The sequence below is a fragment of the Siniperca chuatsi genome, linkage group LG13 (genome assembly GCF_020085105.1).
Source record: "Siniperca chuatsi isolate FFG_IHB_CAS linkage group LG13, ASM2008510v1, whole genome shotgun sequence".
Taxonomy (NCBI): Eukaryota; Metazoa; Chordata; class Actinopteri; order Centrarchiformes; family Sinipercidae; genus Siniperca; species Siniperca chuatsi.
Genome location: NC_058054.1, coordinates 9,637,330 through 9,663,107, shown reverse-complemented (window position 1 = coordinate 9,663,107; position 25,778 = coordinate 9,637,330). Strand labels below are relative to the sequence as shown.

The 25,778-nt window shown below is 38.9% G+C and overlaps 1 protein-coding gene across 3 annotated transcripts in view; it reads right to left on the bottom strand.

The window, feature by feature from the left end:
• insra (insulin receptor a) overlaps positions 1-18,757 on the bottom strand; it is a 52,381-nt gene extending 33,624 nt beyond the window's left edge. For all 3 annotated transcript variants that reach the window (XM_044221015.1, XM_044221016.1, XM_044221017.1), the window contains exons 1-2: positions 17,382-18,757; positions 6,932-7,480 (exon numbers count right to left, since the gene is read on the bottom strand). In XM_044221015.1, the coding sequence (XP_044076950.1) occupies positions 6,932-7,480; positions 17,382-17,487 (655 nt within the window). In that variant the 5' untranslated portion in view covers positions 17,488-18,757. The remainder of the gene's footprint in view (positions 1-6,931; positions 7,481-17,381) is intronic.
• Between the last annotated feature and the right edge of the window lie 7,021 nt (positions 18,758-25,778).

Genomic DNA, 25,778 nt, shown 5'->3' with positions numbered 1-25,778 from the left:
GCAAGGAAGTAACATCTTTCACAAGCACTAGTCTTGATTTTCTTTAAGCTTTGTTTTAGTTCGAACACAATTTAATTTACTTCTAGCTGCAGTGGAGGGCAACAACATGCAGAAAACTATGGATTTAAGCTTTAAGATTTAATATTATATAGAGGATACAGAATGAATGGGGGCCATGATGAAAATAGAAACAGAAAGAATGATTCATGAGATGGGAGGAGGACAAGGCTGGCTTGGCTTTCAAACAGAGTTCATGTTTTTAAGGCAGTGCTACGGGCAATGAATACACAAGCCCCACCAGGCTGTTGAAATTAGCTTACACCAGCCCTCAACATGTCAGAGAAACATCAAAGAGAAGTGTCCTTACACTGTTGACAGGTATATAGTGACATACAGTCACAGTTTAAGTGCCAATAATGAACACAAGTCAAGACAATATAATAAAGTCATAGCTTCTTCACGTTTGGTCACACCAGGGGTCACTTCCATCTCAAAATAATAAAGCTTAGTAACAATATCCTCCTATTTCCCTGCAGACAGCTTTACTAGCAGCTAAGTTTATCCTCTTTCCTGCCTAGCTGACCTCCATGGGTCACCAATCAGTATTTTGGTCTCATAAAAGTGTCTGCCGCTACCGAGGCAGCACCCAAGGCCCCTGTGTCCATTCATAACCTCAGAGAGGAAGCAGACCAACAAAGACAGGAAACAATTGGGAAGAACGCTCCGTGAACTTCTACGACCACCATTGTTCAGAGTGGAAAAGGATCGTGGCGCCAGCGCTGACTGTTGCGTGTGGGAGCTGCGACAAGTTCGGCACAGAGGAGAGCTGAGGGTCAATGGTGAGGTGCGACCCATACCCCAAACCCTCTCACCCCTCCTAACCCCCACAGTGACCTCGCTTTTCCTTCTGATACAGCCTGGGTGAATGACTGATGTGTTCATATCCACGATTACACCACAGTGTTACTCTTCTGTTTCCTAGCAGCAAGACTAAACAATAGCTGTTCACTGTCTGCAAGCAAACACACACACACACACACACACACACACACACACACACACAGAGGTTATGTCCCTCTGTGATTTACAACCCATGTCTGTGTTGCCGTTACACACACACACACACACACCCTGACAAATCTCCAAGTCCATCTTGTGATTGGTGGACAGACATATGTGATGTGAGCCAAGAGTAAATTTGGAACATCCATATCAAGAAAGGTCCGGCACCAGGTCCTCACCTGACCTGACTCAAATGTGATTCATAGCAATACTCCAAGTGTGGCAGCCTGCATAAAAGCAACAGTAGTCTCCCAGTGCCCACATGCTACAGAGGCACACATGCTACAACAGTGGAAAGTGCCAAACCAATCAGAGGTTGAGGCGTCTGCTAAGAGCTTTTCTCCACCTTATGTGAGCTTATTAAATATGTAACAGATCTTGCAAACCCAAACACTGGTGATAGCTGCTGCGGCGGCTGAGGAGGCGGACAACCCATCTCTGGCAGAGGGTAAATAAATAATTAAGATCACTTTTAATAATGTGCGTAAAATACTAGCCACCTGGGAAATACATGCTCATTTATATCTTTGTGGGCTTGGCGAAAGGCCTGCAACAGAAACTGCTCCACAAAGAGAACGAACACAAGCAGCATTTGATGCTGAGATGTGCATTACAAAAAAAGATATTAAAATACTCGTTTAGTGAAGATAACTCTTTTACTGCATTAACATAATATTATTCCTATAAGTTTTCTGCAGGGTTCAACAAGTTACAGTTAAGACTTCTTTTTAATAAATCACATAAAATGCAATTTAAATACCTGTTTCACAGTCAAAAGTATGATGGAAAACCAGTAGCAACAATTTGGCCAGAGTTATTTATTCTTATCACATTTTTGTCAGTACCTCCAACCAGAATATAATAATAATTCCAAATACAATTAATTAAATTAAACAGGTCTGATGGTTCTTGATTGAACAGCATCCTGCGCACACAATTCACTGTCGCAACGATCACACTTTTAGTTTATAATGTCTTGACAGCCGGATATAAAAACATTTTATACATAACATTACTGACTACAGCAGATAAGAGAAAACACTTAAGATTTTGTAAATTAAATTCAAGACTTATAATACCTTCTAAGGGCTTTTTTGGAGGAAACTAAATTCAATGCTTTTTAGGGACATTTCAAGACCCGCCGATACCCTGTCCAGGATACTTTTCACAGGTTCGAACATGTTTAAAAAGTAAAAAAATGCATTAAGTAATTGTAAGTTTAAATGGGTTCAGTTAATGTGATTCAAGCAGTTGCCTTTGTCTGTTCCTTTCATCTCCATCACCTGAAGTGCTGAAGTTGAAAAATTACTGTAAAAGCACCTATTTTAATATATGCTGTGTTCTCAGAATTTCTTATACACATAAAAATGAGAAAGTAAATGCCGTTGGATTTCATTTCACAGTAATCCAACTTATCTGTACTGATATGACTAAGAAACTACTTCATACTTCCACTGGCATTTTCCCCAAAGTTGAATAAAAAGAAGCATATGAGATATGCAAGATTAGGGGCAACATTTAAAAGGTCTAGGGGTTTTTTGGTGCCGATCATGAATCACAACGTCCCTGGTTGGAGACTGCCCAGACACCATTGTTGCATGGCATTCCCCATCTCTCTCTCACCTCGTTTCATGTCGTATCTCTACCCTCAACTCTAACAAAATACATAAAATGCCCCAAAACATGCAAAATTAAAGAAAAATTTGATGAACATTCTGTCAGTGCAGAGCAGCAGTGGAAAAAAAAAATATCCCTGATGTGCCCCTGATTTCTTATTGAGTCACAGCCAATATTTTCAGCTGCCAGCCCCTTTCAGGGCTCAGGCTAAGCTGACATCCTAACAGCCAAAAAAGCTGTTCCACATAACAACTAATACCAAAACATAATCAAATGCCCATTATCTTCAAATGAGTGTTGGCAAGAAATAGTAATTCATTACAAGTAAATAGACCCAATAGTAATGTTTCCCTTCACGCCATCTCATAATTTCAACTCAATTTTTAAAAAGGAAATAAAGGCCTGCTTTGTTTTGCAACAGATTTCATAAGTCTGCGTTTATAACAAACTTGAGATATTAAAAACTAGACATAGAATTAGGGGTTTCACAACTATTGATTATTGCCAGTAACAGTTTTTCAAAATAGTCCTTAATATTTTTTGGATTAACATTAAAAGGCCCCGTACTCCAAAACGAGTACAAACAAACAACAGGACAGCATTTCTGTTTATACTACATTAGTTGTTTGGATACACAGACATGCTCTCACATGTGCAGGTTGGCGCGTACAGTCTACGCATACAGTACACACAGTCATACATTTTGAGCTGCATGTGGATGTCTACAAAGACCCTCACAGACATGCGCTGTTGACCAAAATTTCATCACGCAGACTCTCGCAACTACACAGACACGGAAACTATAATCTGAGCTTGATTTTTAAGAACATTAAAATTTTTGAATATGGAGATACTACATGTTTTCCTGAAAAGTTTCAACTGGGGGCGCCTGAAATAAAGAGCAGCTTTGCTAACTTATGTCATTTTTAAGCTTCAAGGCTACATATTTAATGAGTGAAGCAGCTGTTTACACTATCTAGTAACGAAATTGATGAGATGCATCAGGCTCTGTCTGATTCAACTGATCAATCACACTGTACATTCACTTCACTGTAATTTATCAGTCTGGTGATACTGGCTAAAGTCATATTAACCCTTTGACTACTGCTGTGTTGACTAGAGGTTTAAACAGTCAAATGTCCTGCGCGTTACCATTTCTGAATATACTATACTGTCCAGTAAGTAATTTGTGACATCACAAAACAACAGAAACAACCTCTAAAATGCACAGTAATTTGTAAGTGTTCAAGCCCTGTTTTTTGCATGAATGTCTGATGTGTCAGTGTGTTTGTCTGGCATTTATCTTTAATACAACTCCATAACATATCAAACATAATTTCACAAGAGTTAATTGCAAAGATGGGAAAGATGCTTCACATGATGAAGTCTTGTACTTTTCACTACTACAGCTGTTGACATGGCATGTGTTTGTGTCTGTAACCAAATCTAATCAGATTCAGTAATGAGCATCTCCTGCAACCTTGCTTTGCCACTTTGTTTAACAGACACACCCAGTTTAGTGTAAAAAGGAAGAAGAAATTAGCAGTGGCTACTCTGGGAGAAGCTCAAATTACCCCTGTTATAGAAGCAGGGAAGGGAAATGGGTTGTGACTCCAAACATGGGACCTAAGCCAAGCCTCGTGGTTCTGCAGCTTTGTTTTTCTGTTGGTGTACAGACTACAGAAAGTGTGTGTGAACTGCAGTCACCTCTGTCACCACATTATAAAACATTTTTCAGTTGTTCTTTTATATTGAGATAGCTAAAACAAGACACTTTTTGGAATTAAAAAATAATGCAACAGTCACAATTCTCTATTTGAGTGAGATCTATTTTGCAAAAAATGAAAGGTAATTTTACTTTTATCTCTAAAATGCCTCTTTCGGTATCAGATTCAGCATCTATGTTCCATACAGGCACATTATTGTGTAAAATCTACAGCAGACCTGAGACCAAAAGAGGATAGAAATAAAGAATCCAAAAAACTGGGGAAAAGTAGCTTAATTTAAGAACTACAGTAGATCTATAAAAAGCAGCAACAGGGTACATCTGAGGAGGACACTGAATGCCTTGAACTCTGTCCTGTGGTTCTAGCTAGGGCTTAACGGATCTTTTCATGCTTTAGTGAAAGTAGGCAAAAAACCGCAGGTCCCAGACCACAAGACCACAGGCCCTGCCCCTGCTGAATACAGGCCCATAACTGGAGATCAGAGCTTGCCAGTCAATGCCTGGTCCTGATTCGTCGTCATTGCACACAATTAGGAAATCAACTCTGCTGTGAGACTTTTTATATACTTCCGCCTTAACATTCACTACATTTTGACAATAGGCCTTCTAGGCCTGTTCTGCAAATGTCTTGAAGGATTTGTGACGACTAAGAGCAATCACCTCAAGCAAAAAGTCAATAGTGGAAAAACTATTAAAAAAAAACTTGTGTGGCAAGGGGACTGAAGAGCATAATAATGGACGTCGCTCAGAAAGCGCATGCAGCCGCCACACCAAACAAACATTAATAAGAGCCCGAAAAAGCAGACATGTGGAGAGAAACTCGTTCAAACTGCAGTTAAACTAATGTACGCAGTGTTGCGTAATGGTGCGAGCCAAGGTGTTCAGACAGCACCCATGCGCAAAATTCTTCTCAGCCCTTGAACTTGAACACAGAGGGAACGGCCCGTGTCGCAGGAGCTGTGCTTAAAGGCCACAGTGAGAAATGTGCCATGATGTCTAATATCTTCTTTACCTCCTCCACACAACATGAGCAATGACAACAGTACAGTCTATTGAGAGTAAACATTCAAAGACTAACTGGGGAGGTGTTGCGTCACATCAGAGTGTGGTTCAAGCTGCGTTGACACAGAACTTGGCCTACTTAACTAAACCTGAGCAAATGACACAGCTCTGACATTTCAACTATTAAAAAAAGGAACATAACTAACTTTTGGCAAAACAACTTTTAGGCTGCGATTCATCATTCATTCTGACGCGAACAAAGAACTATTTTTGTTTTAAACAGTGACCCTCGTGTTTTTTGTTGGTCCAAATGGAGTTGAATTTGGTAAATGTTAGACTGGTTGGACGTGTGGCAAAAGCAAATGGGAATGGAAATAATGATTTGTTGATGGAAAGTAAGAACTACACAAGGAGCTGCAACTGGTCATTGACATTACTGTCATATACATTTTTTGCCAATGTAGGGAATTATAAAAAATGAATCTAATCATAAGTGTTTGATACAGTTTCTCTTCTAAAACAAGTGTAGTGCAAATGTTTTAGATGTAATGACTTTTTAGCATTACAATCTCAACATCTCTCGATTAAAACCATGAGATGTGGTTGAAAGCTCTGGAAAAAGCTAGTGAGTGGACCTTGACATAAGATTGACAGATTATGACCATAGAAAATGTTCCTTTAACATGGTGAGATTCAAGGACTTTATAATCTGATAATGTTACAGCTGCAACTAACAATTTTTTTTATTATTGATTCATCTGTTTTTCTCCAATTAATTGATAAACCATTTAGTCAACAAAAGACAAACAACATAAAACAGATAAAAGCAGCAAATGCTCACATATGACATTGAGGCTGAAGCTTGATCCTGCAAATGTTTTGGCTTAATCCATTATTAAAACAGTTAGCTATTAATTGTTTTAGCACTCAGTGGTATTTAGCCCTGATCCAGGACTGTCACACTATGTATCGCAGGGAATCCAAACATGTCAGTCACTGGCCACTTTATTAGGTACACCTATACAATCTAATGCAATCCAGTACAGCAGTGCAGCCACATATTCTACCTTTACAAAGATTATAATGGCCAGTTTTGTTTTGTTTTTTTACTTTCCGAGAGGTGTTAATTCAACTATATATTTATTACTGAGGTCGTGGTTGGTGATGGTGTTGTACTGGATTGCATTATATTGAAATGTGTTTCTAATATTCTTGCCCCCTCATGTTTGTAAATGTAAACCTCTCTGACAGTGTAGAATTAATGGCTGTGTCGTTGTATTGGATTGCATTAGATTTTACAGGTGTATCTAATAAAGTGGCCACCGAGTGTATTTTCACCGTTCTTTCTGTACAGAATTTTGTGTCTCGGGTTCCCTCTGACAGCCATCTAGGACCGTGATATGTAGTGTGATGGTCCTGGATCAGGGATAGGTAGGTAGTATGTTTTGCAGTTTTACCATAAAGAATCACAAATATCAAATATATTACATGAGAGTTAGAGAATTATAACATAAGACAGCTTACTTCTTTGACAGTGGTTCTGCGTCCAGCAGCGTTCGCTGAAGTGTCCGTTGATGGTCGTCGTCTGGCAGGTGGTTTTTCCGATTGCCGCCCCTGGGCACACGTCACCACACTCTCTGTCGTTCTTGTTAGCCATGATGTAGTTGTCCTCCACCGAGTCCGAGATTTTGGACCAGTCCAGAGTGGAGAGATAGCAGAGATCTGGGTTCTTCTCAATTCTCACGGCTCCTCGGGTGATGTTCATCAAGCTATGGAGGCCGATCTCTCGCAGCTGGAGCATCTCGAACATCACTAGAGCGTAGTTGAAGAACAGATTGTTGCCTCTGATCACAGTTAGATTGGGGAAGAGATCACTGAGGCTCTCCAGGCCGTAAACTCTGAAGAGCAACAGGTAGTCAGTGACCACTATCAGTTTGGGGAAACTGAGGCCTCGGAAATCCTCGGGCTTGGTCTTGAACATGAGTAAGATCTTCAGGTGGCCTTCGATCACAGTGCAGTTCTCAAGCGTCTGCAGGTTGGTCACATTGTTCCTGATGTCCTTGCTTGGACAAACTGAAAAGACATAAAAAGGAAAGACACAGGTTCTTTAGAAACTAGATACAGTCATGTATGACTCACAAAAACTTCACGTAAAAACAAGGCACAAATAATATTGTGTGGAAAGCTGAGATGTATAGTAAGTGGGTAACTGAACAGTATTGCCTTATAAATAGGAAATGTTCTGAATTTCGGACATGAACAACAAAAAAAATTGGCAAAGACAATTTATCTTGTCCAGTTGTCTGCGATTACAACTGCTAAACGTGACTGATGCGTTAGGCAAGACGTCTGCTCTGTAAACTGGAAACACAGGGTTGAAGAAGTCAGACACGGTCTCAAGGAGGGAAAAAAAATAGCTCTCTTGGTAATTAGAGGGGATATTTTACTGAAAAATATGTGGTTATGTCTCTGGCTTTGATGAAGACCAGACTATCGTCGCTGACATTTTGTTTAGCAACCACATTTCTGGCTGTGAGCCAAATATGGAGTGCTGTCATTGGAGTGAGGCTGTGCTCATCCTTGGTTATGGCACGTTGATTTGTGGAGTTGCTGCTGTAACTCAAGACCATAAAAAAGATTAGCTAATGCATTAAGAATATTTGTCTATGAGGGAATTGAAGCACTAATGGCAGCGTATTGCACCAGCAGTAGATTTGTGGCTTTGTCAGTCCTCACCCAGACACATGATCCTGTTTGATGAGAAATTCCTTAACTATGCTATTGCGCAGACAGGCTACATTTGTACAGTCTCAATCAGATTAATATAGGACTGCAACCAGTGTTGAGGCTAGCGTACTACAAAGTAACGTATTAAGAGCACTCATTACTTTTTTGTTTTAACGAATAACATAACGCGTTAGTTTTGCAATTCAAGTAGTTATTTAGTTACATTTTCAAAAAAGCAATCCATTACTGTTAAAATTTTACCATATGTCCCTGTTCCTTTTGTTGCCACAAAAAAGAAAATCCAACACATTCGCATTGTTTCTGTTTCTTTCCTACTTCTTGGAGGGTAGTTGCGTACTAGTGGAAGCTATCCAATCCTATGGTTGTGTTAGTGCTCATGTGTAGCTCAGCTAAGTTAGCGAGATGGCAGAGAGGACAGCCTTGCATGGTTGCATGTTGAAATAATGATGTACTGTAAGCTATACAAGCCCATGTTTTATTGTTTTCATAGAAGCAGCTGTGCCTAATATGCCTCTGCCCAGTTCGCTGTCAGATCGTTAGCAGTCAAATGGCTGCACAGGTGTCATCTGTCAGGTACCCTCGGTTTCTATTTACTTTCATGTACTTCAAATAATTAAACTTTTTCATTGCAAAAAAATGTACATGTTGTACACGCTTGTTGGGTATATGCATTGAGCTCTGGTACTCTCTTGATATATGCTTACTTGTAAACAAACATAATCGAGCTGTAAAGGGCATATTGTGTCATACCAGTTACTAGCCTGCAGAGTTACAGATTACGGGCCGTAGACTAGGCTATGCAATGACGGTAGAGTCAATACATTCAAAGGTAGACGTACAGTAGGCTACGCACCCTCTGGACAAGTAAACCAACATGCGCAAGGAATCCCAAAGCGGTTTTCATTTTTGGTAATGCACAAGTACTCGAACAAGCTAATATTCTCAAATCAATAACACTGTAACATAAGTTACTTTTTAATGGCAGTAATCTTGTAATGTAAGAAGTTACTTTTTAAAGTAACATTACCCAACACTGGCTGCAACTAACTTATTTATCTGTCAATTCTTTTTTCAGTTAATCATTTAGTCTATCGCATATCAGAAAATAGTGAAAAAAAAGCTGAGCACCATTTGTCAGACCCATGGTGATGTCTTTGAATTACTTGTTTTGTTCAACCAACAGCCCAAAACTCAATAATATCCCATTTACAATTAGATAAAATAGAGAACAGCAGCAAATCCCCACATTTGGAAAACTAGATGCAGCATATTTTTGGCTTTATTGCTTGAGGAAATTACTGAATCAATTGATTATCAATATACTTGATAAATCGTTTTCTTTCAATCGACTTATTGATGAATCAACTAACTGTTCCAGCTCTGGATGAAAGTCAACTGTACTATAACTCCAGATAATGCAGTACTGTGATCTGGAGTCCTCCTGCTAAATATACCATACATTATTACACTAAGGGAGGTCTGAATGGAGAGGGCTGACAGTAATGAAGATTTCCTCAACTCTCTTTTCTGGAAATCAGCCAAACTCTCAAACATATGCTTTGTGTGACATAACACAAGTAATGATGGTCATAAAGACGTTTTCCTTTGCAGGTGCAACGCGGGACATTCCAGGCCCAATTTTACAGTTCACAAGTCATGGGTGCAGCTGGTGGTGTGCTGCCTAGTGAGAGGACTGTATTTGTTTCCCTACTGACCCACCATTGAGCTGGGCGCATCAGGCCAACTGGTCAGCCATGTGGGGAGGAGATATAACAGCTAGACGTGCACCTCTTTATGGCAGCAGCTCATTTTACACCTTCTGTTGCATAACAGTACAAGACAACCCCCACGCACACACACACACACACACAGTGTCCAAACAACAAGCTTTTCACTCCATGACCTTAACCAGCATGCTCACTCTGCAGCAATTATCTAGAGTTCAGCTTACAACTTTGAGGCTTGTTTAAAGTACACAGAAAATGACCTAACATGGGTTTAAACTGCAAGCTATAAAAAGCAACTTGGCTTGTTAAAAAGTACATTTCTCTTTTTAAACTACATTAAGATATGCGGTCTTGGGTGTATAGCCAAATTGTAAGCATTAACGGCATGCCACAAACCTGTAATTTCAACACATCCACCTCCAAATGAAACATTTCCTATCAAACTGAAGGTAACTGCCAGAGGGGTCTGCAGCAAATGTAGCCTATTGTAGATCCATCAAGGAACATATTTACAACTACAAAGAGCCTCCCTCTTTCCCCACACACACTCAGACCCCACACACACTCAAACAGTTTAATAGATAAAGACGCAGGCAGTGTACAATACAAGGGGACAGCGGTTCTATAGTCGCAGTCAAGTCAGCCAGCAGAGTACTGAGTGACCCTGTGGAGAAGGCGAATTATCCCCGGGCCGGCGAGTCCAAGCTCCTATCAGTGTCCACTTTCAGCCAGGCCAGTATTTTTAGCACCGCATTCCCAATAGAGAATCTAATACACTCCGACCGTTCCGATAGTGGCTCACATTGGAAACTGGAACATGGCAGCCCTGGTGTGTAAGTGAGGAATTTTAGAGCGGCGGCAGAGAAAGAACTGAGCTGACTTCTCCATGTGTGAACACTTAGTTTAGAAACAAAACTTTGGCAGGAGTAAGAACACTGTTTTTTTGTTGTTGTTGTTTTAGAGGAGAGTCTGTGACGACATAACTCAAGCAAAACAAACCAGATGCATCTCAGAATTTAACTGCTCCCTGTATTGTTGGGAAAGAGAAAAAACTGGGAGACATCACAAAGGTTACTATGGTGACTAGGCCAGCTCCAGCTCTCCATACAACACCTAATCTGAGCCAGACAAAACTGAAAAGACCGCCATGGTGCGCTGAATCATCAATTAGTCATTAGAGTGGCAGATTTTCACTGACCGATGCCAACAGAGGTCTCTCCCTGCCTGCACCTCTGACGGATGAACTTTTAAGGTTAATTAAAAAGGAGCAGTATGATGGTATCCCATTTCATCTACACTGTAAGCAAGGAAAAACCTGATAATAATAATAACAACAACAACACTGGAGAAAGCTTAAAATCAAAGTTTAAAGGTATATGTTTTTATCATTAGTAATAAATCCAAAGAAAAGACCAAAACCAGCAATGAATTTATCCTAATAACAAAACAAGGCAAAGCTGATTTGTAAAGCATTTTTCAAACGCAGAGGCAAATTAAAGTGTCTTAACTAAGGCATAGAAGTTTTTTCTATCAACTTTTTCCAGAACTTCCGACTGCATCACACAATCTTTATCAATGGTGATGCTTAACTTTAAGCCAACACGGATGAAAAGTCCTACAAGTGCTATGGATGAAATCATAACAGCTACTGAGCTTGCATGTCAACAGATCCATCTCCATCTGTTGATAAAGACCATGTGATATAGTAAAAAAGCTCTAGAAAAAGCTAGTAAGTGGACCTTGAGTTGGATTTTTTTTGTCAAATCCAATTTAAAACAGCATAAAATAAAATTTTAAACAAAATAACAGACAAACAATACTGTTATACAGTAAATAGCCCCAAATTTCTCATTAGAATGAATAAAGTTATCTCTATATCTATCTAATAAAGGAAATAAAATAGCAGTATAATCAAATAAGTAGTTGCAAGAGTCATGCCATTGCATTGGGTGATATATCCCTTAATTAAGATGAACACAGCTTACTAACAATAGTTGTCAGCAATTTAAGTTGTTGGTTTTGGTCTCTTCGGGTGATTTGTGGATAATCATTAAAAGATAAAATAACACCAGCATTTCCTTTAACTTTTAGTCCCTAGTAGAATAGTAGTAGAATCACGTCAAGTGTCAAATACACTCTGTGTCTGACTAGCTTATCTGGATAAGGAAAAACGCACATTATTAGAGCTGAAAAGATAAGTCAATTAATTGATCAAGTAATTTTTCAAGCTAAGTTAGAGGATTAGCTTTTCAATGTCATATTTCACTGTAAACTGAATATCTTTGGGCTTTGGACTTCAAGACATCTGAAGACGATACCCAATCAGATGTGTTCAGGTCCACTGGGCGACATATGAAGGTGGTCTGGTTCACACTGTGATCAGACTACCGCCAAAGTCAGCCAGATGTAAAGGAAATCCATACTGCTTGATCACATTTGAGAGAAAAAAAACCCGCCATAGGGAAGAAAATGTCAAATGTCCATGTCACAATTCTGTACAATAATGCAGACAAGTTGCAAACAAGACCAGATAATTAATACCAAGTGTAAATGCAATGCCAAGGACGACATGTCGTTGTCCTCATAATAAATCCAGATAGAGAACATTGTGAATGCCTGATGTAAATCGCATGTGGGTCACGAGATGATTTAAATCAACATGTACTGAACTTTAACTCTGAAGTGTGGACACAAATACTGTACATATCTATACTAAAGAGAGTCAGCTCTACATGGTCTGAGCTTCACTGTGTCCACTGTGTGCTCAGTGGCACAATGTACAAACCCACAATCCTTTTGCTACAGCTGCAAGCATCAACAGGCACTGACACTTCTGATCTTGTGAAGGAGGTGGACAGAGAAGGGAGGGGGGGCTACAAGTTGTTAGACTGATGGCATATATTATCGCTGGGCCTCGTAGAGAACTGAGGCCTCAGTAAGCAGGAACACAAACACTCAGTGATTGCAACACTTCCCTTTTCAAGGTTTCGCTGTTCTGGTGTTTTCCAACCTAGGCTAAAACTAACCGCAGACCCGCAAAATGCCGAGGTCAATGAGAAACATGTTCACTGTGTCCAAACTGACATGTGATGTAATCTATCTTAAGAAAGGGGTGCAAAACCTAATCATCCGTCAGTTTTAATGTACACTGTAAACATAGAAAACAACTTTCAGTAACTTTGCCTTCATTCTCTCTTCTGAATTGGTGAAATAATGACATAATACAACAATATACACCTGTTCTGACGGGAACATCAAAGGCAAACAAGCTTAAATTCTGGCAACTCAAAGCAATGTTTAAGTCAAAATACAACCATTTAATTTTGATAGGCTCTCGGCTGCAATTAAAGTTAACTGAGAGGTTTGTCATCTCTTCTACTGAACAGGATTAGATATTACAGCAGTTAGAAAGTGACATTACTACAACCCTTTTTAGAAAGAGTCATGCAACACAATAGGCCCCTCCTAGGGTAGAGTGGGTTATCAAATCTGCCAGCAGTTTGGTAGGGGTGACATAGCAAGTGAAGCATGTTGACAATACAGTACAACAGTCCAGGGAATAAAATGAAACCAAAGTAATTCAGGCACCGGTCTTTAAATAGAGTGAAATTGAGTAAAAGAGAGAGCCTATAAAACCACAAAGTTCCCTCTTGGGATTGTTTGGTGGGTATCCTGTAGAGAAATGGCTCAGGACCAAAGATCATTTAGTGATTCAGTTGCCTACCAGCTGCCCTCACTTACAAATGATTCTCTCTCTCTGCCAATGTTGGCAGCGAGGTAATTATTACCTCTAAAGTGTGAGAGCACAATAACAAGCACATTTCCTTTTAACAGGGTCACAGCGCCAAGGGTAAAGATATGACACAACAAGACTTCCTTGTCAGACGCCTGTGTGGTCAAAGTGAAAGATTGCAGGTGTGCCAGATTACTCCATGTTCAAACTCTACATTATTTTCAAACGTGAACCCGTCAACCGGGATTAGACAGCCATTGGTGAGGGTGACAAGTGCAAAAATCATGCCATTGTATACGTGTCAAACATACTCATGACTTTGGTACTTGAGAAAGCAGTGGCAGTTTGTGCAGAGTGTTTTTGGAGAGGTGGTGGTGGTGGGGGATGACAGTTTCATCACCTTACAATTGCTCTCCTTGTCGGGAGGCATAAATCAAGGGCGCCAGGTTGCCGACTGCTGCCCCCCTTCCGAGACCTGCTCTGACCAGAGCGGTACACAACAACAGGCTGCCGGTGGCTTCACGGACCCCGTGCTGTTTGACACTCTTGACAAAGTGATGTGTTATCATGGCACAACTAGGTGCAGCAGTCTGACAACCCTTCCACCTGAGACCTCAACAAACCACAGTTGTTGCCTCTTATGTATTGCCATTACATTCGAGTCACAAGGCTGAGCAACCGTTTTTGGAAAAATAAATAAATAACCGGAGATGTTTGAAAAACCCAGAAGGTCATTAAACAACACTTACCACTGTTCTGAAGGTATTTCCAGTATCCTCAAAGACTCTTATAACGAAGTGCGTGAAAAAATATTCTGTCCGCTGCACGATAAAAAAAGATTTTTAACTTGTTTCATAAGTGGCAACTGTTTCCTCTCCAAGTAATCAGATATGACATACCTCCTTGCTTGTTTTGTACGAGACAAGAAAAATATACACGCTATTTTGTATGAAAATACAGGATAATACAATGTAGCATAAATATAGAGAAACAACACAACAGATGATAAAACTTGTAATAAAGTTAACTCAATTTAAAACAAATGTTAGGAACTTGCCTAAGTGAGCTCACAGTGCAGCAGGCACAACGTAAGAACAAACTTAACAACCCTAAGTACCACAAACATAAAACATAAAGCTAAAACAATAAAAGCGGCATAGTCAAATAGTCGAATAGCCTTTTAACCTTTTTTGATTCACGTTGTACACATTGACAACATCTTAGGAAACAGTGGACAACTTGAGAAATGGGTTAAAAAAATCTTTCATCGTGCAGCTGACAGAATATTTTTTCATCCAGATTGTTAGAAGAGTTTCTGAGGATTTTGGAGATACCTTCAGAACAGCAGTAAGCGTTGTTTAACGACCTACTGGGTTTTTCACAGATCACGGGGTATTTATTTTTCAGGGGGAAAGAAAATACATAAGAGGCCCAAACTGGGGCTAGCTGAAAGTATGAATTATGCAATTTGTAACAAAACATAAGACACATTTGGCACTAAAATGTTCAACTGCCAGCCTATGCAAAATAAATTAAATCAATTCACACTGCCACTAAATATAAGCTTTCATTATTAAGTGAATTTTTCCATCAAGCTGAGCTGGACAGCTACCAACAAGTAGCTCAGACGATTTCCTGACTTCGACACTGGTCAGTCCAGCTTATGAAATCGGCCAGTGTGAGGCCCAGGTTCCACTCTTCCCTTCTGTGGTTCACTCTTAACTCTTAGAGGAGTGTTGGGGAGGCTACAGTGCAATTACACAACTTGCTTTTGATTTGTATTAAAATTCTTGCTCAAACTGGTTCGATGACATCGCTCCATTTGCCGCTCGCTACAATCTGATGAAGGGTGAGCGTCTGTGCTTTTCTTTTCCTTCAGAGCGCCTCTTAAATCCAACCACTGCCATATACTGCAGTAGTATGAGTTTTAAAGCTACCTGCAGCTACATACTGTGTGTACTTAAGAGTGGACACACTTCTTATACTGAACAAAGGAGGAGTGTGTGTTACTATGTACACGCTCGTGTCAAGCTTATTGTAACAAACAAACCTTGAAGCAATTTTTCCTCAAAGACCAGAGAAGAAAAAAAATGAATGGACACAGACAGTATAGCAATTTAGGGGATAATCTTAATAAAGCCTGAGATATTTTGCAAAGGCACACCAAAACTATTGCAATGTTTTTGGACAAGCACTCTCTGTTTTATAAAAAGATTTTAAGGACATTTTTTAGAGTGACAATTATAAAAATCAACTAATCATACTACAGTGCGTTAATTGATATTGCCAAATACATTTGAATTGCCCATAGTGGAGCTTTTAAGCATTATTTAGATTTTGAATTAAATGTTCTTTCGTTTAACAGCCTGCCATCTCTTTTAGCAATATTTTGTGACTTAATTACAAAACAAAGTGATGACACATGGACTGAACAAAAGCCCATGTTTCTTCCAACTGTGCAAAGCCAAGAGTCAAAAGAACAGCTATATTTATTTCACTATTTCAACAAGTCCTACAGTCTGAACAGTAGAGAAATCACATGAAGAGCTGTTAACAGACAAAAGTTTGAACATGTTTAAATTCACTTATAAAATCACCAGTAAGCTCCAATGAATATCTATTTAGATAAAACATTTGAACATTTCCTGTTGGCCTATATGGCACAATGAGTAAACTGTGTATCATCACGTTTACCAGACTGGTCTCTGTTCTTGTCATCTTGAAAATGCACTCTTACTGTACAGCAGTTTAAACCAACAAGACGTCCCACAGGTTTGCTTAACATTTCCTCATAAGTATGGCCAATATTTGCTTAAAATAACAGATCCCAACAAAGTTAAACTGTGAGTGTGTACAGTCATTGTGGTGTTTGAGAAATGTGAAAATGTGTCCGGGTGATTGCAAATGTGTTCATTTGTACTTATCACCCAGGCTTGTTGGCTGGTGAATATAAAAAGGGATTGTGAGGAGCTGTAAAGACGGCTTATTGTTACATTCCTGCGCTGACCACAGCAACAAGCCAAGGCTTTCCATTCTACAAAAACAGACAATTAATTCTTCTAAATTCTCAGGCTACTTACTTACTTGGGACAAAACATTTTGTTTACAGCTCCTGCAGACTCAAATAGCCGATAAGTGTTAACCTTTGTCCCTTCAATGCAGGCACTGTCTATAAAACCACTTGCTGCCTACCTGCCTTTATCAAATCACTAACAAAACAAAAACTAAATCTAGGTGACAAACTTACAGGGTGTCTGCACTAATCACTTTGTTATAGTATTTTATTTATGTTATTCTTTTCAATTTTTTTGAAATGTCTATTTAATGTAATTGAACTGACTATTGTATATAGTTTAGAATTTGTGAGTGTAATGTAATTAATATCACAATTATTAATTACATAATTAATATAACAATTATTTGGGTCCTAAATGCCTATACCTATGGATCTCAATCAAAATATAATATAATAATAATATAAGACATTCACTTAATCCATTTCCACATAATCTTGGCACAATAAAGGAATGTGTAATGATTTTTAGATTTCTGTGTTAATCCCCTCACCTGCAACAGACAGGACATTTGCGCAAAATTTGACAGACTCGGACAATTTATTTTAACCAAATGCATAATTTCTATTTTCTTGTACGTGTATACACAAGCTGTTGTACAATGCAGCCAGCCACTGAATCCGACAATTAAACACAATTAAAATGCTTAATATTAACTATGATAAAAAAAAGTGACAATTAGTGTTACTTACCCTCTGCACTTGCTTGATGACAGCTCATCATGAAGCAGCCAGCGGACAAAACAAAACACAAACACAAAGTCCGGAGCCACATAACTGACTCGGGATAAGACACCATCCAGCACTATTCCGGGTCAAATACAGAATAATCCTTGGCGAGGAGGGCAGTTCAAATTGGAGGAGAAATGCCCTCAGGAAATTGGGTTTGTTTTGCAGCGTGGGCCAACAGGTAAACAAAAATAAATAAAAGACATCGCGGAAGATGGGCGGAGGAACGAGTCCAACGTGTTCAGTCAAACACGGCTAACGCTGCTAAAGTTAGCCGCCTCATGGAAAAGCACTGTTAACAAAACACGGGACATGCGTGCTCCTTTTGTGTCTTTAACTGCATTGGTTAGTTAAACTGTCCCAGATGAGTTTGTCTGTGTCGGAGGAAAAACAGCAAAAACAGACTTGTCGGCCGAGCAGAAGACAACGTTAGTGCTAGCAAACGGCAGTTAAGCTAGCTAGCTAACGTTAGCTGCCTAGCCTGGCTCCGCCACTCCAGTCCAGGCCACAAGTGAAGTTTGCGCTGCTTTTACAGCAACACTCTCAATTAATTCTAACTTTTAAGAAACCTCACGCATACTCACACAGCTGCGTTGCATATTCTTTATAAAAAGAGATAAGTTGCATGCGTGAACATCTCAGTAAAAGCGACCATTAACTTAAAAATAAGAGGAATTTCGGAGCCGTTTGCTGCTGACTCGATGGTTGTGGCATGCGTGGCGTAACGTTAGCGTGCCTTTCGCAAAAAAAAAAAAAAAAAAAAAAAAATCCCCTCAAGTCCTCCAGCGAGCACAAAACATTACAGCTGATTTATTTTTCTTGTGAAATAAGGTGTTTTTTTTCCGGGCAGCTGGCTAGCGCCAAAGCGACAGCTCCTCCTCAGTCAGTGCAGAGATTTCCAGTGAGACCTCCACTCTCCGAAAGGCTGACAGACAAGACTTCGTCTCTGCCCAGCTGCTCTTCTCTTTTTTTTTTTTTTTTTTTGTTTTGTTTGGGAATTTAAAAAAAACAAAAAAACAAAAAAAAAATTGCTTCAAGTTGCGCCTCACAGCTGACTGCTCCCACAACTAAGCGTGTGTCTGAATGAGAGAAAAGTAAGAGAAATGAAGTTTCAGAGTTATGTTTTTCTCCTTTTTCTTCTTCCACGCACAGAGAGGTAGATTGTACAGTCTCCCAGGTCCTGTTGGATCCCCTTCTTCCCAGCCGCTCCGCCAGTAAACAAGCCCTGCCAGTGAGCAAGATAGGTTTGAGGGGAAATACGGACTGGAGTTAATTGGATTACACAACAAACTCATCCTACGCGTCAAAAAGTAATGCAGTTACTTCTACCGGTGCTTTGTAGTGTAAAGGGCTTGATATATCAATTACAGAAGGCTGCTATGGATTTATTGCCATTTCAATTTACCATTAAATACATACTGGTCTAGAGCTGCAATCAGTACATAAAACTATTTTGATCAATTAATCTTTAAGTCATTTTCGAGCAAACAAACAAATCAGAAGTGAGGATTTGTTGATTTTCTTTGTCTTATATGATAATAAGCTGAATGTCTTCAGGTTTTGGACTGTTGGTCGGACAAAACAAGCGCTTTGTAGTCGTCAATGGGAAACAGTGATCAATGATACTTTGTGACATTTTATAGACCAAACTAATTATCCATCAGTTGATTAATCGAGAAAATTATTGGCAGAATAATAGTTCATAAAAATAATCTGCAGCCCGAAAATACTATTATTCTGCTTTTATTAATATTTAATAACGATAATAGTATGTAATAATAATGATAATAATAAGTTATCACCTGCTCATCTTAAAGTTAAAAGGGATATTTTCCAAATTTTATCACAAAATGAGTCTAGATAAATCTGCAGTTTCAGTTAAACTTTATTCAAAATAAACAGGGGATCATCATTAACGTAATAATATTGCAGCACTGCTGGTCTTGCCGCCTCCCCTGGCGGAAACAAATTCTGGCCAACAAGAGGCAAGACCATGTGTAGATTAGTACCAGAATTAGATACTGTTGACAAAAACCATCTCACCATAAGGTCCACTCAGTAGTTGTTCTGGAGCTTTCAGTCGTATCATATGATCTTCCTCAGCAGATGGAGTTCTCATGGAAATGTAGATGTTCAAATGTGCATTTTTTCTGAGCACCTTAGCTTTTTGCAGACCTTTCAAACACATCTCACAGTCCGTCTCAGTGGATGGGGTTTGCTCCGTTGTCATGGAGATATCTCAGTTGTTGTTGACCTCCAGTTAGATTTGTTCACATTGCGACATCACACAGAGGTGCAGCTCTAAGTGGTTTATTCAACTGTCATTATTGCATACAAATTGTGAAACATTTAGGAATACGAGTTTCATGTTTTACTACACGCAAGTAACAGACGTCAGCCGGCTGCAGACCTCATATAATCATATAATACACAATAATCTCCCTAATTAGACGTTAAATCCACAGTCATGACTCCGAATCACTTGTCAATATGTACAGTAGAAAATACCAGAATTGTTTATGGTTAGTTGCAGAAACATTTAACAGGATTGTTAAGAAGTACAAATATAGTTCTAATATACAGTATGGTATAATGCATACTGTAAATACAGATATGCAGTTTCTAGAAACATGCATAGTTGTACAAGTGTTTGGAATAAAACTGTTTAGCTAAAGTATGCAGAGTTTTACTGCAACAACAGGTAGTTACATGTCCATTAGTAGTATGATTGTAGTTGTTAGGTTTCTCCACTTTTACTGCCTTTGAGATGGAGATTTGCCAAAGATGCGGCTGTTTGAGTAAAGAGGGTTGCCACTTATTTCGCCACCACCCCACCCCCCTTCACCCTGCAGTGTACTCTAGTAGTCTTTGAAGTCAGTCAGAACTTTATTAGGTAGATGACAGAATGGCTACATGATTATAATAATAACACAAAACAAGTCAAAATGATGATTGTGATTGTATTTAATTGCATCAATTAACTTTTTCTTTGTTCTGCACTTACCACGAGAAGCAACAACATATTAACATAAACATGTTTTCACTGATAGGTTTAATCAAATTAAATTAATTAAAACCAAAAAACCCCCACAAATATTGTAATTACATTGTTAGAAAAACAAACAGCACAGACTCTAAAACGGCCTTTAATGTAGGTGGTGAAGTGACATACTTACTTGATATTGGTGATATTGCTCACCTTAATTTTAACAAGTCTGCAAACACATGAGTTGATTTAGTGATGTGTTTCTCCAATAATAAGCACTTAAACACTCTGAAAACTGAGCATGTGATTAAGGGTTTTGGCATTTATTATGCAAGCACAGTATTTTGTGTTTAAAGGTAAAAATATAACTATCAAGTTTTCCGTCTTTTGCATTAAGCGTTTTAACTGATGTGAAAACCAAGTCAAAGTAATCTTGAAACACTGTATTATGATCTTTCTGTCAAATTTCTCCTTCACATTTTGCATTCACAAGTTATATCTTGAATGTACACACATATACCTGGTTAAGAGAAGGTAATACATGAAGTATTTTGGCTGTTATCTTCCTTCCAATTGAATTCAAGATCACACGCTAACGAGGAAAGTTCTGCAAGGACCCAACCTAAAAATCCGTCCTTAATTTTCATCCTTGTAAAGAGCTAAGAGTGACTGTATCCGGTCACATTAGGTCCTTCTGTACATGTTTGAAAATGAAGACGTACCTCTGTTATTTCAGGAAGCTGAGAGAAAAAGATGAGGAAGGAAAATCCTTGTGTGATTCAACCATTGTTTAAAATCAGAACTTTATTCTCCTTTTGATCCTGTAATGTTCTCACACTCGGAAAAACGTATTTCACACTGTGTTCACAACTGAGCTCTCAGAGGCTGAAAATATCTGAGATTGTTCTTCCTCGCATGTTTTGTGTGAGATGCAATTGTGCCGCAATGCCATCTCCATCACCACTGCTAATTCACTACCTGTTTACATCCTCCATCAAAGCAGCAGCAGCATGTTTGGTGCAAGATAATCATGTTGTTTATTGTACTAAAATAGGTTTTTACTGGAATACTAAAAAGCTGCACTTATGGGATTTCTGTGGCAGCTGTGACACTTTTAGTCATCAGTTCGTTGTGAAATATTCTCTGACTGAGATTTGTCTGTAAAGCAGTCAGGTGGTGTGAATGAACACCAACCATTATCTGACACAGTAACATGAAACAGGAGAGCAGCTCATTAGTAATATCAGCACTTGGTAATCAGAGTTATTTACCGCAAGAGGAAAACTCAGAGGCTCTCGCGTGTTCACATCTGAAATGGTGGAAGGAAAACCGAAGCAATGGGGTCAAGAGGTGATGCTTGCTAACGCCTTTCAACAAGTGCCACCTAGCAACAAGAGGGAGAGATAGGTTCCCGGCAGCACAAGAGTAATTAGCTACTGAGCCGATTGGACCATCACGAAATGCAGGAACATCTTGCATTATATAGGAAGCAGAGCTAAATTGCATCGCGGCGATTTCTATATCTTAAACATAATCCCATACAGAGTGTGCAGTCTGTAGGAGTGAGGTGCCTTAATGAGATTAAAGCCTAGTGAGTGACTGGATAAAGCCATGTCCCACTTCCCATTCATGAGCTACCCACTGTTTTATACAATTAGATTTATTTTTTACTCTCACAACAAATATCATTGGTGATAAGTTCAGCTTTTGTCTGATTTTCTAATTCTCTTCAGTATTCATTCTTGTAATGGATATCCTGCAGAAGAGGACGTGTTTTGTATATGGGGTTATTAGCATGTAAGATCTAGGGACATGCTAGCATACAACATTAATCAGAAAAATATGTTTAATGTATTGAATGTCCAACAGTTTTTCCAGCTGTATGGATAATTATGCTTTGTTACCTCTTTAAAACATCCACTTTTTTATCTCTAGATGTTTTAAACCTTGTGAAAGTTAATGTCCATTAATCATAATTCAACCATTTTAAAATGTCATAGACCTTAATCTTGAATTCAAAATTCAAAACACTTTTTTATTAATGCAGGATGAAGTCATTTTCAGTAATTCGTGTCTAATATGTTGCTTAAACCAGTGTGGCCAAAGCAGAATACGTACCCTGTGCTATTTTGACCAGATTAGGGTCACAATGGCTCAGAACTATTGATGTGTTATTGAGGCTGAGATGAACAAAAAACAAATGACTCATAAACATATGATCTGAATGCTGACAGCCTGTTGCTGGGGACTAAAATGAGGTTGTTTTCTGAGCTGTGATTCGTAATCCTGACCTCTGCTGGGGTCGTGTCAGACTGTTGAGCATGGAGCGGTCCCACTCTATTGTGCGCAATATGGCCTCTATTAGTCTGGTTCAGGTGTAAGGAGGAGGTGGCTGCGACCAGAAACAGCAGACAGGTGGTGTTTAAAATCCACCTCAGCCACACATGAGGAGTTTATTAGATCTGATTTTGGGACAGTTGGTAATTGCTTGTTAACAATTTTGCAATTTAGCAGGTTCATTAAAGGACCTTTTATCCCACAAGTGATACAACAGTACAACCAGAAATATATAAGGAAAACATACGCTGTCATTTTGATTGAATTTATACCTAAATTTAATTGTAGTTTGTAGTTTGTTTATGCTGTTGTTTGAATGGAACAGTTGTGGAATGTAGTTTTTATGCATGGTTTTATTTATGTATTATGTACATTTTGGTAACCAGAGTTGGTTGATTTGGATGTGAGCACTTTAATTTCCATGTTTTTATGGATGAATAAAAACATTCTGGTTAAATAAATAAATATTAACCATCATGTTAGAGTGACATTATTAATTGTTAATGCAGTGCAGACTTTTGAAAACAATTACAGACTTGATGTTCAGTGTGACGGGTTACAGAGCTCAAGCAAGTGTCAACAACCTTTTAATAGATTTTCATACTGCACACAAATCAATGGTAACCAGCGGCTGCCATGGAAATTGGGGAAAACACATCAAAAAAATCTAAAAAAACTACATCTCTGCATTAGAAAATGGTTAAAAAATAATAATAATCTGGAAAGATTACGTGATTTGCAGTTAAGGAGCCAAAACACATTGGTATGGTCTTGCATCTACCAGCTCATCAACAAATTACATACTGAATACTTTTAATCATTGGTTACCATTTTCCAAAGCATACCAAGTGTTTAGACAGATTTATTCCAGCAGGCATTGTTTTCCATTAATTTGAACAATGTGTGAAAATAATTTTGGTAAGAGCTGAAACTTGCTTGAACAATTCCTCGCTATTTGGTTTCCTGTCAAAGTGATGTGTTGTTATGTCGTGAGGTAATGCCACTTGGAGCGGGAACTCTTCCTTTGTGGTGCTTTCAAGAAAGCTTCAACTTCCAATATTTACGTGTTGACTGTTGAAAAGCATTGCTGTCGCAAGCTATGTTGTCGGGAAATCAGACCCGGAAGATGAACAATAAGCAAACATGGATGTCCTGGAAAGGACTATGAATTTGGCACAGGCATCAAAAAGGTTGATGTTTGGAAGCCGATTCTTACGTCGTTTACAGGGCAAAAATAATGTGAAAGAACCAAACATGACAACACAATAAAAAAAAATGACAAAATGTATTAAATGGAAAATAAGAATTAAAATAATAAAAAAAATTGAACTGTTTTAATACTTTTTATAAATTAAGTTCTTGGGTCTCCACAACACCAGAGTAAGTTCTAAGTAAGGCCGATGGATATGGTTGAAAGCTCTGGAAAAAGATAATAAATGAACCTTGACTTTAGAATATTTAATCACAGATATGTTTAAATATCATTTAAATAACACATTAAATATGTCAAGAAAAATTAAAGCTATTTAATTGATTTTGTAGCCACTAGAGGGCAGAAGAACTCCAAAACAAGCTGATTGACACCCTAACATATTATTGAGTTGATATGGAGTTGATATGTTACTACTACACCCAACAAACACAGACTAACATTGTAATCTCATTGAAGTCATGTTTCTGGTTACCTGACAAATGTAAAACCAGTCATTTGATTTAATGTAAATGTGAAAATTTGTTTTATCAAGCTTTAAGTCTAAAAAATAGGTTTACAAAATTCAAATCATGTTTGTGAAGACATAAGTCCGATCTCCTGGAGCTTTTATAACACAGGAATGATGACCCTGATGTTTCAGCTAAAAGTCAGCTAAAAGGCTATAATGAGGCTCACAGGGAGTTAAAAGCTGTTTAATTTAGCCCGTGGTCCGCTGTAGAAAGTGGTGGGATGTACCGATGTGGTACTTACTCACAGGTGCGTTTATATTGTGTCTCTCTTCTCAGTAATGACATAAATCTGCTTGAAATGATCAGCTCACTGCAGGGAGAGAATAAAGTGCTCTTACATAAAAGCCTGAAGCTGCACTTTCTGCCACTCTTTAGGTGTTTTCACATTAATAACAACCACACATGTTAACGTGTAACCTTTACCTTATTCCAACATATAGGCATGTAGGTAGCACCCTGTTTGAATGTGACAGCAAAAACAACAGGGTCAGGGTTCAGAATGATAAGGCTGACTCACCCTGATATTATGAACATACTGTGACATACTGGGGTTATTTTTGTCAGTCTACAGTATCTATAAGAGGTGCGGAAGATATCTGAGAGGTAAATACAAGGAGTTTAAAATAAATTGATAATATGTTTCAAAGTATGGCCTTGGAGGTCAAAGTTTTGTAACCAGAGATGTTGGGACCTTGTGTGTGAAACAGCCAGTACCCGGAGGCCCACACTATCCCGTTGACGAGTTAATCATCAACCACATGTGCTAGGAAGTCATATGAGGAAACATTGGTGGTCTGCATATAGAACATGGGAAAGCAGGCATTGTGGCAGAGGTTAGTGACAAACCCAGGTTCACACAGACCTGTTTGACTAGAAGAACAATGAGGTTCACACGTGATTCATCCCGGGGCTCTTCCTAGGCGCCAGTACGCTACACTTCTCCACCACAGGAAAAGATGCTGCCGTGTGTCCGGGCTGAGCGGGACATCCACCATTGGGCCCACTTCCCCTTCCCAGTGCGTCTGCGGGGCTCAAGGTGTACAGCTCTAAAGAAAGATCTCTTCCTGCTGACATTTAGAGTTTTTGCAAAGACAATACTTAAAGTTCTGAGGCAGCGCTTGATGGATGCACTGCCTCTCTGAGGTTAATGGACACTCACATTTATAGCAACAGTGCTGTGGACTGTGTATGGCCTCTAGCCAAGTCCAGGAGGCCAGTTTTCAAACATGTAAGCACTCTTCCACTCTCATGCACCTAATTGAAGCCTGGAGAGTAAATGTGCTATGACAGCGACTCTGCATCACAATACATTCCAG